Source organism: Wyeomyia smithii, chromosome 2, assembly GCF_029784165.1.
Source record: "Wyeomyia smithii strain HCP4-BCI-WySm-NY-G18 chromosome 2, ASM2978416v1, whole genome shotgun sequence".
NCBI classification, from domain to species: domain Eukaryota; kingdom Metazoa; phylum Arthropoda; class Insecta; order Diptera; family Culicidae; genus Wyeomyia; species Wyeomyia smithii.
The window spans coordinates 227,597,676-227,616,292 of NC_073695.1; the positions used below are offsets into that span (position 1 = coordinate 227,597,676).

Genomic DNA, 18,617 nt, shown 5'->3' on the forward strand with positions numbered 1-18,617 from the left:
TCAGCTACCGTTTTATAGGTAGCCCCCTTGTTCTTGGCGTCCTTCCGTAGCTCAAGTATCATCTCGCCAGTGCGAGATCGGCGGATACTCCGCACATCCGCCCCCAGATCCTTGAGCTGGGTTTCCCCCCTCATCTTCTTCAAGACTTCTGAGTATTTCGACCCGTCCGTCTTGAGTATGAGGGCATCACCCCTACTCCGCGCCTTTTTGACCTTTTTCGGTCCTCTGGCCACTCCGCCGTCTTGGCGCGTCGCACCTTCCCGACGCCTCCTACCCTCTACCGTAGTCCAAGGGTTGCCTGTAGCCTCCACTTGTGCCGTTTCCGCGGCGGACCTTGAACCGGTTGGTGTGTACTCCCGTGAGAGTAGCGCAACCAACCGTTTCTCATTCATGTGATCTAGCGTTCCACGAATGAAATTAGACATTATATTTGAATTCGTGTTTTGGTTTATGAAGTCAGTAATTTATTTCATGAAACTACAATAAAAATTCATTAAACTTAGGATAAAGTTCATAAACTTTGAATTGGATTCAACACTCTGCTAAGTTTGAATTTGATTCATGATTATGAATTATTGAAATTATAATTTTTCAACTTAAAACTAAAAATCGTAAAAGATCAGATTTTGTTCACGGTCTTAGATGCCAAACCGTTACGGGTTTGAGGATTTGCGTTTGTAGTAACAAGTTCGACAGTCAGTATTATTTATGATTTGCACGGCAAAACAAAGTAAAACATAAATTAATAAGTTTTCTTTGGCAACTTTTCTGCAGCAGTAATATGCAAAAACCTGCCAAAGACGTTCGATACCCTAATCAATTTATAATAACTGTTACTGCCGCGATAAAATTAAATTCCATAACCCGCGCGAGCAGCGCCAATAAACTCAAAACGTAAATAAACAGAAGATCAAATTTCAATCGAATGCTCCCGCAGGTAGCATGTAGTAGCCATGCACTCACAGGTAGAACGATTGGCAACAAAATAGTAATTACGTAGGGTCAGCGTTTTGAGGCAGGTGGCTCGCGCTGCCGTACTTTAAAGACTGTATTATACATTGATTGTAAATATTGAATTGTAAGCGTAAATTTAGTATATAAGGAAATTTTGATTGAATAAAATAGAAGTTTATGGTTAGTCTGAATTTGGTCGTTTCATTGGACGGACCGAACCTTCCTATATTAATAAGTGATTACTCTTTGATTTCTCTTCAAGAAGCATAGACCTCCACATTAGCGAGGACACTAGCTAGAAGACTTAATCAGGCCAGAGTGATCCTTACTGGTATACAGAAAATCCTTTAGAACGTAACCTATTTCCCCCTTCCAGACGCATAGGCCTTCGCTGTAGTAAGGCAACTAGCAGGAAACGGGAAAGGCCAGGTAGTCGTTGCTAACAGGAGTCTTGGTCCGCCTTGATTATCGATTCCGCTCGCGTATTTAACTGTCGTTCGGTGACAAAGCCTTGTTAACCCGTACCTTCGCCCGGGGAGGCCGCGTGACGCGAATAACAATAACATTTCAATCATTTTTGATCGTTTTTCCTAACGGATTTTATTTTTTCTGAAGAAAGTACTGTCAATTTTTATCGATGACATTAGAGAACACAAAATGTTTCTCATCTATTTTTATTAAATGTCATTTGCATAGCATTGCATTTGCACTTTGTATAGATGTTCTTATGGGCTGAAGATGTCATTTTGTGCTATTATTATTTTTTTGTTTTTGGTCACGAATAATTTGGCGGCATCCATAAATTACGTAATACCTATAGGAGGGAGGGGGGGGTATATTTTTTGGCATTACGATTTGTTATATAGGGGAGGGGGAGGTAAGATCAGCGTTACGTAACAAAAAATTCATGGGGAGACTTTCCAAATATGAGCATTTTTATTTGGCGTATTCTTCTACAGCGTTACGTAATTTTATGGGGGGTAGGTTTTGGCGTTACTTTTCGTTACATATGGGAGGGTGGGGGTCCAAAAATTGGGTTTTTAGCGTTACGTAATTTATGGATGTTGCTAAGGCAATTGACGAGACAGGTGCGGTCAGCTGATTTCAGTTAGTTTTCATCTTTTGACAGCCTTAGGTATGTTCAACTTTTGACAGCCTTAGGTATGTTCGGTCGCAACTTGGATGCAACCCGGATCGAAAAGCACGAAAAACAAACGATCGGTTGCTCCAGTATGGTTAGTGACAATTCTTTACCCAATTATAAAATATCACTTCAGATTTCTTTTTCCGGCATTAAAAGATTTTGTGTTTGGTTGTGTTTTAGTTTTGCAACTTGAAAAAACAATTACAAACGTACAAGCAGTGAAACGTTACCCGTGGATTGCCTTATGGATGGTAAAAACATTTTTTTAGAGACAGAACGGTTTGTTTAATCGTTGTGACTTCTTCAGAAAAGTTGCAGATAACAGATTTATCTTACCGATAAAAGTATACACAAAAAAAAACTATTTTGCAACACAAAACAAGGAAAACAACTTGTTTTAAAGTTTTTTTCAACTACAAATGGTTTATGGTTGTATGCTCCAGTGTTGCTAAACTTGCTCTAAACAAGCATGCGATACTCCAAGTAGTGTTCTCACCGCTACCGAAATCACACACACAATGACGTACCTCCACCATTCGAACTGTCTCTCGTTCTTTCACACTTCCTTCATTTCACACCACCGAGTGTTTACGCTTGCAAGTTTTCTTCGCTCCCGAAACCATGGACACACACTCCTATTTACGGTCTTATTCGCGTGCACTCCCCTACTCGCGAGCACGATCAGCCAAAAATTATTGTTTCAAGACGCATCGGAATGGCATGGCGTGATGCAGCGGATCGATTATAGTTAGGTAAACTGTGTAAATGTAGTAAAAGCTGTCCCTATCAGATGCTTAAATGTTTATAAGTTGTCGTCAAAATGTCACCTCAAATTCTCTCATAAAGCAATATGTTGAAGATTTGTGCTGTTTGTTGTGAAAATTTACGTGAAAGGGTGGTATGAATGTCCAGTGGCAACAGATGCACCAGTGAACGACTTGAGTCCTTGCAAAATTTTGAGGATAAATAGCTAAGCCAAAGCACTTCCAGAAAGTTCGAGAAGCACCTTTGGTACTTAACAGAGCTCAATGTAAGTCTCTCTTTATTTAGTGATCGAGTAGATGAGGAAACAAAACGGAAGATGGTAGAAAATTTGAAAAAGCGGAGTAATGGAAGCTCTTTAACCAGAGTTAGAAAGTACTCGGCCAAAAAAGGTCTGACCGATTATGTAACCGAAAGATCCATGATCTTTTTTTAAATTTTGGGGCTAGAGAGCGGTTTCTTGAATGAAGATCCTACCAACTGGAACTCACGAACTGATTACATTGAAGCGAAGAGGAAATGTAGCTCTTTAACGGTGATAAACGATCCAGCGGAACGAGCTCTCGGGACAGCAGGAGACTACAATGATTCTGGTCCAAAGTCCGACGAAGAGAAGGGGAATACACTACTGATGATTGCAAATAACCGTAAAAAACAAAACAATTCATCGAAAAAGTCAGTAATTGATTACTTAAATTCATAATAATTGATTAATTTTTTTGACTCGTATTATTGGCTATTATAAATAAACATTGTAAATATAGAAAAAAGTGTATATTTTTTCTTCGCAGTAAATCACGAATAACTTTGTTGGGGTTAAAGATAGCCATATTGTGTCTTCGGCAAAGTTATTCCCCACTAAATTTACCATCTTTTGACGGTATTGAACTTTATATGGCTCAATGTACGGTACCCACTTCAAACGATTGAATGCTGGAATTTAAAAAAAAAATCAACTTTTTCGATAATTTAAAAATACATAATGCATGCTTGGGACCCTGAACAGCTCTGAACAAAAATCTGGCTTATAGTTTGAACCCTAAAGAATCCATTAGAAATAATAAGACATAACGATTTATTAAAATTTGAAGTGTTAGATTGTTTTTAAAAAAACATGTTCAAAAACCTGACTTTTTTCAAATATCCCGCTTGTGCACCCCTTAAACATCATTGCCTAAAGTTTTCGCCCTTATAAAGATTTTTTCTGACACCCTAAACTTTCATTTTAAGGGTGAGCTCCCAGGTTTCCAGACATCATGCAATTTTGGGACAGCCTAGTGTAGACCAAGTTGTTCTCACTTAATACCTCATAGCAAGCAGGAACAAACAATTCCGTGTGTTTTAACGACTGAGCAAATTCCATTAAAGTTAATCCCATTATTGCAGCCAACTGGGCTCTAAATATGTAATTTTATGCCAAGCACGGATTCCGATGAACGAGTAACACAGGCGGAGATTTTCCATTTAGGAAAAGTCCACCAGTTGAACGTTACCCAATCTATTGAATCCAATTGCCACACCATGCAGTGCGAGGTAATGGACGGTAGCTGGAACAAAAAAAAAAGGAACGGTTTCCAATAACCATTATCATTGCAGCTTTTCTGGTCACTGCCTTCAGCGACCACAGGACAACGTTTATTTGTGTTACAAATCCGCTCCATCAGTGGGACCTATTAGGTGTTCGCGATTTTGTGCGTTCATCCTGAAGCACTATCGATTTGCGTTGCCAATTGCACTGACGGTGGTATTTTCAAATTGCTAGAATATGTGGTTTTTTTGCTGAGTTAGCGATTTTAAAACCCCCATGATGATGCTAAATGTGCAGTGGCATCCGTAATGGATGTAACATTTTTCACAATGCTGAAATTTGAGCTAGGTTTTTTTTCCGACATTGAAAAGTTGCTAGTATCTACCAGTACACGGTACCAGCTGCCAGTTTGCCAGTTAAAATATAGTTGATAAATGGTGTTGCAAATTGAATCTCTCACCGGTGTATTTTCTGCCAGACATACGATACAAAAAGCGCCATGAAAAATACAGTTCGAAAACTATCACCACAAGCTAAAGTTGCACCATTCCCTTATGAAACGCATTTTTGTTGAAACGAGAGCCCGAAATCCTGTGCTCATATTTTAAAAAAGTAGGAGGGTGGTATTCAAGACACGACCGCATGACGTTGACTACCGTATTCTTAAAAAAAAAAAAATATTCCATTGAAGCAAATAGTATAGGGAATTGCAACGCTTCTTTTACAAAACTTCTGTAACAAAATTTCGAGGCTCCAAAAGGTACCAGTTTCCGATTATTTTCGTCCAGAATTCCAGCCATTTGAGTATTTTGCAGTAGCCATTTATTACTAACAGCCACCAGCATAACGGGTGAAACCGGCACGAGATGACCGGTACTATTTTGTCTTTCCTCCTTTCAGCTGCTAACACCTAGCGCTGTCGTGAAATTAACATCAACATGAACATGCATTTTTGCAAGGTTTTTTTTTCCGCTAGCAACAGCAATTGTAAAACATAAAATTCAACTAACCGCTTCTATTATAAAACTGCGAGGCACCAAAAGGTGCCAGTTGCCGATTTCTTGTTTACTGGTTTCCGTCCAGAATTCCAGCCATTTTAGTACTTTGCAGTAGCCACCAGCATCACGGATCAAACCGGCACGAGATGACCGGTACTATTTTGTTTTTCCTCCGAGCGTCCGTATGTATCCGGTACGGTTTAATAATGAAACTGATGGGGTGAAATGTTCGAACGATACGTTTTATACCAAGGCTTCGTCAGATAAATAGAAAGAGGGATGGGCTACATAGATGATGAAATGGCAGAGACAAATGTTTCTTGAAAGCTGCGCCGGCCGCTGTCGTAATATTAACACCAACACAAACATGCATTTTTGCAAGGTTTTTTTCCGCTAGCAGCAGCATTTGGTAAAACAGAAAATTCAATTAGCCGCTTCTGTACCAAAATTTCGAGGCACCAAAAGGTGCCAGTTGCCGATTATAGTTTCCTGGTTAGTCCGTCCAGAATTCCAGCCATTTAAGTGTTTTGCAGTAGCCATTTACTACTAAAGCCACCAGCATTACGGGTGAAACCGGCACGAGATGACCGGTACTATTTTGTATTTCCTCCTTTCAGCTGCTATCACCTAGCGTCCGCATGTCACTGGTGCGGTTTTGGAATCAGAATGATGGGGTGCCGGCCGCTGTCGTAAAATTAACACCAACAAAAAGATGCATATTTGCAAGGTTTTTTCCGCTAGCAGCAGCATTTTGTAATAAAACAGAAAATTCAATTAGCCGCTTCTGTAACAAAATTTCGAGGCACCAAAAGGGGCCAGGTGCCGAATATATCCATGCTTTTGGTCAGTCCGTCCAGAATTCTTTCAAGATAGCGTCCGTATGTAGCCGGTACGGTTTAGTAATGAAACTGATGGGGTGAAATGTTCGAACGGTACGTTTTATACCAAGGCTTCGTCAGATAAATTAAAAGAGGGATGGGCTACGCAAATTATGGAATGGAAGAGACAAATGTTTCTTGAAAGCTGCGCCGGCCGCTGTCATAATATTAACACCAACACAAACATGCATTTTTGCAAGGTTTTTTCCGCTAGCAGCATCATTTGGTAAAACAGAAAATTCAATTTGCCGCTTCTGTAACAAAATTTAGAGGCACCAAAAGGTGCCAGTTGCCGATTACATTGTTGTTTTCTGGTTAATCTACTAAAAGCCACCAGCATAACGGGTGAAACCGGCACGAGATGACCGGTACTATTTTGTATTTCCTCCTTTCAGTTGCTAACACCTAGCGCTGTCGTGAAATTTACATCAACATGAACATGCATTTTTGCAAGGTTTTTTTTCCGCTAGCAACAGCAATTGTAAAACATAAAATTCAACTAACTGCTTCTATTATAAAACTGCGAGGCACCAAAAGGTGCCAGTTGCCGATTTCTTGTTTACTGGTTTCCGTCCAGAATTCCAGCCATTTTAGTACTTTGCAGTAGCCACCAGCATCACGGATCAAACCGGCACGAGATGACCGGTACTATTTTGTTTTTCCTCCGAGCGTCCGTATGTATCCGGTACGGTTTAATAATGAAACTGATGGGGTGAAATGTTCGAACGGTACGTTTTATACCAAGGCTTCGTCAGATAAATTAAAAGAGGGATGGGCTACGCAAATTATGAAATGGAAGAGACAAATGTTTCTTGAAAGCTGCGCCGGCCGCTGTCATAATATTAACACCAACACAAACATGCATTTTTGCAAGGTTTTTTCCGCTAGCAGCATCATTTGGTAAAACAGAAAATTCAATTTGCCGCTTCTGTAACAAAATTTAGAGGCACCAAAAGGTGCCAGTTGCCGATTACATTGTTGTTTTCTGGTTAATCTACTAAAAGCCACCAGCATAACGGGTGAAACCGGCACGAGATGACCGGTACTATTTTGTATTTCCTCCTTTCAGCTGCTAACACCTAGCGCTGTCGTGAAATTAACATCAACATGAACATGCATTTTTGCAAGGTTTTTTTTCCGCTAGCAACAGCAATTGTAAAACATAAAATTCAACTAACCGCTTCTATTATAAAACTGCGAGGCACCAAAAGGTGCCAGTTGCCGATTTCTTGTTTACTGGTTTCCGTCCAGAATTCCAGCCATTTTAGTACTTTGCAGTAGCCACCAGCATCACGGATCAAACCGGCACGAGATGACCGGTACTATTTTGTTTTTCCTCCTTTTAGCTGCTAACACCGAGCGTCCGTATGTATCCGGTACGGTTTAATAATGAAACTGATGGGGTGAAATGTTCGAACGATACGTTTTATACCAAGGCTTCGTCAGATAAATAGAAAGAGGGATGGGCTACATAGATGATGAAATGGCAGAGACAAATGTTTCTTGAAAGCTGCGCCGGCCGCTGTCGTAATATTAACACCAACACAAACATGCATTTTTGCAAGGTTTTTTTCCGCTAGCAGCAGCATTTGGTAAAACAGAAAATTCAATTAGCCGCTTCTGTACCAAAATTTCGAGGCACCAAAAGGTGCCAGTTGCCGATTATAGTTTCCTGGTTAGTCCGTCCAGAATTCCAGCCATTTAAGTGTTTTGCAGTAGCCATTTACTACTAAAGCCACCAGCATTACGGGTGAAACCGGCACGAGATGACCGGTACTATTTTGTATTTCCTCCTTTCAGCTGCTATCACCTAGCGTCCGCATGTCACTGGTGCGGTTTTGGAATCAGAATGATGGGGTGCCGGCCGCTGTCGTAAAATTAACACCAACAAAAAGATGCATATTTGCAAGGTTTTTTCCGCTAGCAGCAGCATAAACATCGGAAACAGAAAGTGACAACAACAATAACAACAAAGTCAGATCGATTGTATCCGTTAGTGTCGACTGTGCTTGGGAAGAGAGGTAGTGATTGGCTGCGCGGTATGATTTAGACAATCGATATTAATTACCAATTTTTCAATAGTGTATCTCAAACAATAGTTTGTTTTTGTTACATAAATTTAACCGTAAAAGAATTTCTGATCGATTGATGCCAAAACCTCGAAAACCTGATTATAGATGACTGCAAAATAAGCGCTCAAAACCTGACCACTTTTCTCTGGTTTTCCCTGGTTGAATTACTAGATTTTTAAATTCAGGGGCCTAACTTCGATATAGACGTTAGTCAACGTCAAAAGCATAATCTAAGCTCCCAATATTTGCAATTCCGATTTATGCAGTGAGCAAACATATGTTGAAGCTGCTGCGTGTGTCCATGTTGGCCACAAAAAACCCGGATAGGACAACAGAAACAGATGATCCCCTCCAGCGGGGAGCGACAGCTGAGTGCAGTTGTTGGTTTTGATGCATACGCTGGTACGCTGGTTTGGTGTTAATGATGAAACTAAATCGCATTCAAGTTAACTTCTGCTTTGTGGTGAAGAACAGTTGTGGTTTGATTTTTTTTTTATATCGCTGCAAAAACTCTTAATTAGAACTGACATACCATGCACTTGCTTCGGAACTCTAATATATGGAGGCGCGTGGTGTTTTGTGGTGACCTGAAAGCAAGATGCATTTGGTCGGTGTTAAGTCAGAGCAGACCAAGTCGCAAAATTGGAAAAAACGAGTTAACGATAGTATTGGATAAAGATTTTCTTAAGCTACATCACACAACAATCAGATTTTATTTATCTCTAAAACAGCAGAAATAACAGCATGATTTTTGTCTGCAAGACCAATGACAACCGATAACAGTGTTTAGTCAGAATGGACCAAGTGTTTATTTTCAATGAGACTGCCTTCGGTCAGCTATTAATAAAAGCGAACGAACGGAAGAATTTTCAAGCGTTTTCCGGATTTCTTTGCATCAGAGAACTCTTTCACTCACCCCCCATTGGAATCTATAAAGTTTCACGCACTGCCGTGGTTTTGAATGTGTTTTTGGACCGTTTATTGCTGTCACTAACATGACTTGATATCAGCCTTATAGTGTGCAGACAAAGTGAACCATGTGTTAAGCAGAAAAAAGTTGAAATTATCGGAATTTACAGCATCGGTTTGAAGTCAACATAAATGAATTTGAACACTATCAGACAACTTATCGGAACGCTTCTTTGCCCGTTAGTCAAAAAAGTATACTTTACCAGTAAATGAGGAAAATGTACATGGTCCACTCTGATTGAACACGTAAATGAGAAACGTTAATCATTTGTGTGGGTGACACAACATTCCACAATTTCAGAAAGAAGTTCAAGTTACAGTAGTAATACTGACTTAAAACTTGATGATTTTACCAATGAATTATATCCTCAGGAGGTTGAAATAAGTAGTAAGTTTATGTTTGTTACTGTTTTATGCAAGCTAATTAGATTTATGCCCGTAATGAAATTACGAAGCTAAAGGCAACACAAGCGATTGTTTGGAGAAGACCTTTCATATTAATACAAGAAAAAGCTGACTCGATTGACATTTAAGTGTGTAAAGCATGTTGTCAATATCTATTCAATATTATTTTCTAATCAATAATGGAGAACCTGTGCCAACTTTTCATGAAGCTGTCCTTGAGTCACTACATCCAAACGTGACAGAAATTCCAGAACCAAAACACGAGGAAACCATCCAGTCCATTATCAATTCTACGGCAATTTTAGCCAAAGTTGCAGAGAAAGTGGATGATTACGAATAACTTAATTGAGTGAAATAACCATATTTTTTTCCATTGAAACATTTCGCTCCTACCATTGATTTGTTGAAACAAACACAGTTTAAAGTTTATTCAAACTATTTTCAATAATTGTTGATGTCGCAGAAGCTAACCATGTAGATTAATGTTGATTTTTGACTGTTCGATGATCAATGGACTACAATTATTTGTTCAATTGTTCAGTCATAATGGACCAAGTCATTAATGATTCTTCTTTGATTCAATCAGAGTGGATCAAGCACATTTAATCAGTTACAAACCTGTCCTTTTTGAGCTCACGGCACTCTTTTTTTTCAATTGTCACATTGCATGATACAGTTAGAGAGTTACTCCAACTTATGACATCAAAACTGCGCAAAAATATTGAAAACTTCAAAATTCCCAGAGCAACAAACTTCAAACTCGTTTTTCTCGAAATGATCAAAATGTCACTTGGTCCGGTCTGACTTAACACCGACCATTTCTCCTAATGAAAAAAAGTTTGTTACAAACCAATGAGCCACAATTTTGGAAAAAAATATGGATATACTAGAAAAACTTAAAACTGTATTTCAGATATGATTAGTAATAGTAGCCGATATTCAGCCCGCGTTGCTGCGCTCTTCAGTTTACAATGACAACCACGCATCTGGATGCAACTTTTGACAATTTAGTTCAAAAGCTCGATTTAACTCTTTAGTTCCTGATGAAGTTAAAGCGATTCCGAGAAGGAAAGTATTATGAAAATTGATATAATTTGACTATTGGCATACCGAAAACAAATAAAATACCCTATTTTTTACCCAACTCTTAAAAAGTTGTTTTTTGAATAACATTGACAATGTATCATTTTAGTCCTTATCAATTAATACACATTTTCTGTTCTCTATTCCCTCCATTAGTAAGCCTCGTTGGGATCCGCTCGATGCAGGTACCGCACAAATTCTCGGGATTTTTCCTGGCAGCCGAGAAAGAAATGTCGCTGATTCGTCCTGACCAGTCGCTCAACGGAGATCCGCACACGGTTGGCACGTTTCATCTGCTCGGTGACGGACAGACCAAATTTAGCGAACGCTGTCCGAATGCCGTCACCCAGACGAGTTCGATTCCGAAGAGCGAAATTCAGGTCAACTGGGTAGCTCCCCCGGCCAGGAGTGGCTGCATAGCGATTCGGGCGACGGTAGTCGAACATCGGGACGTCTGGTACATGGACGATGGACCGTTAAGTAAGATTCTCTGCGAAGATGAAGCTGATTCGGTGGATACGCAGCCGGCAGTACTGAAAGAGTGCTGTGCGTGCGATGAAGCCAAGTATGAACTGACCTTCGAGGGACTCTGGTCTAGGCATACACATCCGAAGGACTTTCCTTCAAATGGGTGGCTAACGAGGTTCAGTGATGTTATTGGAGCTTCCCACACGGTCGACTACCGTTTTTGGGAGTACGGTCAGATCGCGAGTGAGGGCTTGAAGCAGGTTGCGGAACACGGATCGACAAGGACGTTGGAGAGCGAGCTGAAGAATGAGGTATGGTTTTTTTGATAGCAAGGTCTATAGATGTTTAATGAACTTGAACGTTTTATTAGAGTGCCAAAATCCGCACCATCATCAAAGCTCGTGGTATATCGTATCCAAACGTAACCGGAAAGACTTTTGCGGTGTTTCGGGTGGATTCCAATCATCATCTGGTTTCGATAGTATCAATGATTGATCCATCACCTGACTGGATTGTTGGAGTGTCGGGCTTAGAATTGTGCCTCTCAAACTGTACCTGGATTGAGAATAAAATTCTGAATCTCTATCCGTGGGATGCCGGAACGGACGGTGGACCAACCTATATTTCACCGGACCAACCGAATAATCCTCCGGATGTAATTCGCAGAATTAAAGCGAACCATCCGAACGATCCCCGGTCACCGTTCTACGATCCCACTGGAGCTGAGATGAAACCTTTGGCAAGAATTTACCTTTCCAGGCAAAGATTATACGAGAAAAACTGCGACGTAGATAACGAAGAAGACAGTAACGAAAAACAAGCTTGTGAAACGGAACCATGGGGCGAATGGACGGAATGTAGTTCGCGTTGTAACAAGGGCAAGCAGTTCCGTCGTCGGATCTACAAGCATCCACTGAAGGCTACGAATGCCAATTGCAAGAGGAAGCTTACCGATCGGCGGCCTTGTGTAGGACAAGAACGAGACTGCGATTTCGTTCCCAGCCAGGAGATGGATGAAAACTATCCGAGCGAGGGAGAATGCGAGGTCACTGAGTGGGGCCCTTGGAGTGAGTGCAGCACCCCTTGCGGCAAAGGCAACAAAACTCGATCGCGCAAGTATAAGAAAAAGGGAGCTAGAAAGAAGTGTGAGCGATTACCGAGTCCCCCGGTGCTGCAGCAGACCATGCCTTGTAGCAAAGAGTGCGCTGGGGATATCTCTCAACCGGTGATCAGTGCCGATGTAAGAAATAAATAATTTTTCTCATAAAATTACATTTGAGGACTTTTTTTGTCCATGTTGCAGATCAACCCCAAATGTAGGATGACACAATGGTCCGAGTGGGGACCCTGCAGTGTAACGTGTGGTCTTGGTCGAATGATGCGAACGAGAATGCCGATCAGCCTGTCACTGAACACGAGACTGCATCATAAACGGTTCGTAAATTATTATTTAACGAAACGACGTCCCGTTGCTAACGACGAGGACGAGGAAGAGGAGGAAGAAGATGACCCTGATAACAGCATGCAAATAACCGACCCGAATGATCCATGCTACGGGGTAGAGACCGTCGAGGAAGTTACCTGTGGTCACGATCTTCCACCTTGTGAAAGTTTGTACGGTGTACCAGGTAAAGATTACGTTATTGTTTTTAAAATTCATTGGAAATTAATCTCAGCATTCTTTTCCCAAGAACTGTGCTATCTAGAACCAAAACCGGGCAACTGTCGGGATTCGCAGCCACGCTGGTACTTTGACAATGAAAAGAATGACTGCTCGATGCTTTTCTTCACCGGATGTGGTGGCAATAATAACAATTTCATGTCTCGGGAGGACTGTCTGGATACCTGCAGTAAAGGTATTCTTGTGTGCGTTAACCAACCGGATTTTTTGTTAAATATATTCTCTACCTGTCATAGACCGCAAGTTTACCAACATACCTATTCGGGATCAGATCAGTACCAATTCGGACTCAGACTTTAAGCGAGATTGCAAAACTTCTCACTGGAGACACGGTCCTTGTAATGCAACCTGTGGCGAGGGATTCCGTTTGAAATCGCGGACTATTTTGGTAAGTAACTTTCGCATGCTTACAACTTGAAGCCTTTACCAATCTCTCTTCCAGTCTCAACCCATCAACGGTGGTCAACGTTGTCCGCGCAAGCTGCGCAAGGTGGAACGTTGCTTCGTCCACTGTGATTCCTCGCGGCACGATACGAATCCGTCGTGGGGTCCCAGCACGCGCTATTCACCCGAACCGATCGAGTGCGAGTACTCGGCTTGGTCGGCATGGTCGCCATGTAGTAAAACCTGCGGTGATTTTGCCGTCCAACAGCGCACCCGCTACGTACTGAATCCGGAGAATGCTCGACACTGTCCGCACAGGCTGGAGGAGCGGAAGTGTGATATAATGCCTTGCTTGCTAGGCAAGTGAGGGACCGAACTGCGTGAATGGATCATCACTCTTATTTGGCTTTGGATCGTCACTATAACTGTTTAACGACTGTATTATATTACACTTCTGGTTTTTATTTGTTTTGCATGCTATTAATGCAACAGTTTAGTTTAGTATGTTGACTTTTAACTCAGTCATTTTAAGCATAAGCAAGATGGGCTGTTCTGAAACGAAACTGTTTGTGATGTAACGGATCGTAACCGAAGAATGGCTCTTTATAATCGATGTTTGGTTGAATACTCCATTTAATGAAAAGTTATGATAACACCGGAGAAAAACTTTGTAATAACTATCCGGCAAGAAATTCGTTGGAGAGCAGCATAAGTGAAACAATGATAGTAACAACAATAATAAGTGAAAATAATGCTGTTGCAATAAAATAAATAGACGTTCGAAACGTATAGTTTTAAAGACTTATTTCGGAAGAATCGCCTCGAAACATTGTAATGGAAAGGATGGACTTTTGCAGCAAAAAAAAAGGAATCAGTTTGATTACAAATACTAACAGGTGATATTTTGAAGTAGAATACTTCTCTCAGGAATTTCGGCTACATAGGGATGTGAAATGAAAATCTAAAACCGAAAAAAGTGAAAAATATGTCCAATTTCAAATGCTAATAAATCGGTTAGTATTCGATGGACTTCCTTCGTTCTTGCAGCAATAGATTGGAAAATCTTCTAAGATTCTTCCCAAATGCAGATAATTGTAATTTTATTTTTCAATCTATTGTACTATTGAAAATAGTCAAGCCTTGTCAAAACGAAAACTTTGGCCTCTGATTGGTTGTTATATGATTGCTTCCCAAGCACGGTCGACAGAATCATAGACCTTGCCATTTGAAATGTGCTATTTGGCCTATATAAGAGCCTGTTTCACCCGAAGCTGCTCATTATAATTCTAGACTGCAACAACAGCAGTCCTCCCTTAGCAGCAACAGTGGATACAGCAGCAGTAGCAGTGCAGCGGACAACGGCCACAGCTGTGATATGGCAACGGATAGCGGAGCGCGTCTCAGCATCGATAGCAGGACCAGGTGGTGCAGGGCAGCGGATACCAATGGCAACGGAAGCGTCCACTACTGTGGCAACGGGGATAGCGCAGCGGTTGACGTTGGTGTCAGCATCAATATAAGCAGGGCCAGCTGATGCAGTGTGGCATTTTAGTGAAATGCTGTCTCTGAGCGATAGCAGGCACACTAGCAAATGCATCCAATGAACAGAACGTTCTGGAAAGCTTTTCAGTGTTTATTTTCCCCCAAGGAATACTTTATTCCACTGCCAGTGATAACGCAAAGATGTGATCGGCATCTTATCAAACATTGAATTAAACAACAAATTGTCCTTTTCAGGATGAAATTAAAACCTAATTGAAGAGTTAATCTTTTCTCTTAAATCAATTTACACTTTCAAGAAATTTGGAACAGATATATATGTATTTGGTTTCATCTCCGTGTCTCAGAGCGTACTGAATTATCTTTTCCTTTAGTCATGAGCACAACATCCGAAAAGTTTTCATTATCAGCAAAAAAATTAATTTTTCGCATAATCAAAATTCAAAAATTATCAAGTTTAAATCATGACAAGCAACTATATTATTAAGATTGGTCAATTCTTGTTAAAGCGCGAAATTTGACTGATCTGATTAGTCGTTAATATGATTGCTTCCCAAGCACGGTCGACAGAATCATAGACCTTGCCATTTCAAATTTGCTATTTGTCTGTGTAAGAGTAAGGCCTCTGTTATAGTGAACGCGAACGCGAACGATGGAGCAAGAAACTTGCCGTAGGTAAATGAACAGCCGTAAAGAGAGCTGTTTAATTACCTACGGCAAGTTTCTCGCCCCATCGCTCGCGTTTGCGTTCACTATGACAGAGGCCTAAGGATGGGAATTATCGACTGAAATGGCTATCGATAGTTAGCGATGATTTCCTACTACTATCGATAGGTTTTTCATCCCTATATAAGAGCCTGTTCAGTCGAAGCCTCTCATAATATTTCTAGACAGCGACAAGTGGATACCAGGCGGATAGCGGCCACAGCTGTGGCATGGCAATGGATAGTGCACTAGTTGCAGCGGATCTCAGCATAGATGGAACAAAACATTAGCATGGCCACGGATAGCGTAGCAGTTGCAGCGGGTTTAGCATCGATAGCAGCTGATGCAGTGAGGCACTTTAGTGAAATGCAGTCTTTGTGCGATAGCGGGCACTATAAATGCATTCAATGAAAAGTTGACTCATTTTGACAACACATGAGCCGTCTAGTTTTGAGTGTTGAATCAGCTTTTCACTGTTTATTTTATCACAAGGAATACTTTATTCGCATTGTCAGTGATAACGCCAAGATGTGATCGGTATCTTATCTGATATTGAATTGAACAACAAATTAAAAAATGACTGACACGCAAGCAGCCGGGTTTTCTTGTGAAAGTATTCTACTTCATCCTTGCGGTCGTGGCTTTGCACACAACCCTCCTGTGATTTTTAACATAAACTTAAAAATTATGAATGTCTTCAATTGATCAATTGAGATATACAATACTAGATAAAAAATAAAATAATACAAATGTTTAATTTTCGCGAACTTGAGATCATGTTCTTTTTTGACTTTTTCCAACTTATTTTATTCGTTTACCGTGAGGTGTCCAAATTCCGTGCGGCTTTTTATCCCATGCACTTCGTATCAAAATGTGAAAATAATATGTATAAATTTCAAAAAGAGCGTTTTAGGATGTATTTCTTTATACAGAAAATCATCATCAAACATATAGGAGAACTGTTACATTATTCATCTCATTTAGCCGATATTCACGAAGAATGCACGGATTAAACACTAAATTATCACGAAATCATTGAACGAATAAACAAAATACGCTTACGTGCTCTTATGGAATCGTTCAGCATTGTATATTTAGTAAATTCAGTTAGATTTATCCTGAATTTTGCAAAACAAACCATTTTTCAATGTGTGCTTCCATATCCATCTCAAAACTTAAATCACTGCTCAATTAATCATCTCACGACGCCCTCATATTCATCACACTGTTAACCATGAATGAATCATATTATCATGAATAAACGTAGCCGCAGCCCGTCGTAGTAGGTTACCTAGATATTTGCTCTAGTTGTGTACGTGCAAAATTGGTAACCACTGCATTGTTGTCCATTTATGTCAATTATGTCGGAATAATTCAACATTTTTAGTATGATTTTTTCGTATTAACAGAAACTGATTTGGCAACTTTTGATTTTCCTCAACGAAGTGAAAACAGATGAAAATACATACAGTTGAAATTTAGGAATTTTGGAAATTCATCTCATATATTTCTGCTAATTCAGGCTTGTTTTTGGAAATTTGAGGTGAAAGTTTAAAAGATCAAAGTATTCTTAGTGTACTTAGTGATTTTGTTTAGTGATTAAAATAAAAAGTGGTCCGCTAGTGATGAAAAAACTTTGGTTGGCTGCTAAACGAGTCCCGTTGTAGCCATATAGAACAATGCGAGGATTTTGTTTTCTGAGGTAGGTGATTGAATTAGATGAGTTTTCGAGCCCGAGTGCCCGACTATATTATCAAATTTAGAGCTTCTAAGTGAGTTTTTGAGGATTCTACTTTATGAGAAATTTAAATTTAACTAAGAAGTATCCATTCCATGGATTAGCAGATTGGTTTAGTTAAAAAATATGCGTTTTTTCCTGGTTTCAATTGTGTTTTCATGTTGTATGAGATGAATATATGGGTTGAGATGAATAATGGAGCAGTTCCCCTATTTTGATAAATCTTCTTATATTTGATATTTTTTTACATTTTGATACAGTGCCTCCACAATTATGGGTCAGCTACAATTATGGGTCAAATTTACGCAAATACGTTTATTCTCACAAAACTGAACAATTTTCATTGTCAGTGGCATTTTTTATAACTCAATTGTAACCCTATTCATACGATTGAAATGATTCATTGTTGAAAATGTTACTAAATAGTAAGAGGGTGGTATCCAAGACACGACCGCATAGTTGACGTAGGACTACACTGCCCCTGTTCACATAGTTGACGTAAGAGCCAAAATGACCAAAATGCACTTTTTCGTTGATTCAGCTTCCTTTCCCTAAGATACATACACTACAAATGAAAAGAAAACTATTTTGTTCTAAAACTTTTGAGAAATATGGGAAAAACGTTTTGGCGTAACTGCCAATTGGTTGCAAAAACTGGCGTCACTCCATACAAGATGCAATTGTCTATGTTAAGTCGTTTTACTCGACTGTCTAACTACTGTCTGTTTGTCTAAGTTAAGTCGTTTAATTCGACAAATATTCCATGAAAAGGGGGAAAGGGAAAAAGGGGATCTAATTCTTGTATTGTATATTAATATTTTTACAAACACTCAGCCTCAGGAAGGTCAAAAGTCACCGTATCCTTTCCCCCTACTAGTGGATATTTGCATCAGATTAAATGATTAAAACGTGTGTGTATATTACGGTGGGTAAATTTTATCGATTTGCCTGAACGTTTTTATGGTTCTATCTGGGGCCCCAAACAATCCTGACACTACCTAAAGTGAATTGATCGATAGCTCTCTAAGAACAAATATGCGAAAAAGTTTTTCTATACTCATTTATGTAGATGTACATGCATATGTAATGCACTAATCAGAGGCACGAGTAATCCATATTCGGCAGGTTTACCATTGCCTGGGGGCCTAAATTGAACAAAAAAAACTGTTTGTTCTGGCTCTGTGCTGTCAAGTTTGCATTTTTCCTTGTAACGATTACCCACCTTAGCGTAAATGTAAGTTTTTGTGCATGTGCTTGTGTGTGTATGTGTGTGGGTTTGTATGTGTGTTTGTGCGTATTTGTCTAATTGAAACTGCCGATGGACAATAACTGACGTTTGACCGAAACA

The 18,617-nt window shown here is 40.0% G+C and overlaps 1 protein-coding gene across 9 annotated transcripts in view; it reads left to right on the forward strand.

Moving 5' to 3' along the window:
* LOC129721563 (spondin-1) overlaps positions 1-14,115 on the forward strand; it is a 61,431-nt gene extending 47,316 nt beyond the window's left edge. For all 9 annotated transcript variants that reach the window (XM_055674279.1, XM_055674278.1, XM_055674281.1 and 6 more), the window contains exons 4-9: positions 10,950-11,572; positions 11,632-12,501; positions 12,565-12,889; positions 12,953-13,117; positions 13,179-13,330; positions 13,385-14,115. In XM_055674279.1, coding sequence (XP_055530254.1) covers positions 10,950-11,572; positions 11,632-12,501; positions 12,565-12,889; positions 12,953-13,117; positions 13,179-13,330; positions 13,385-13,693 — 2,444 coding nt within the window. In that variant the 3' untranslated portion in view covers positions 13,694-14,115. The remainder of the gene's footprint in view (positions 1-10,949; positions 11,573-11,631; positions 12,502-12,564; positions 12,890-12,952; positions 13,118-13,178; positions 13,331-13,384) is intronic.
* The last annotated feature ends 4,502 nt before the right edge of the window (positions 14,116-18,617 follow it).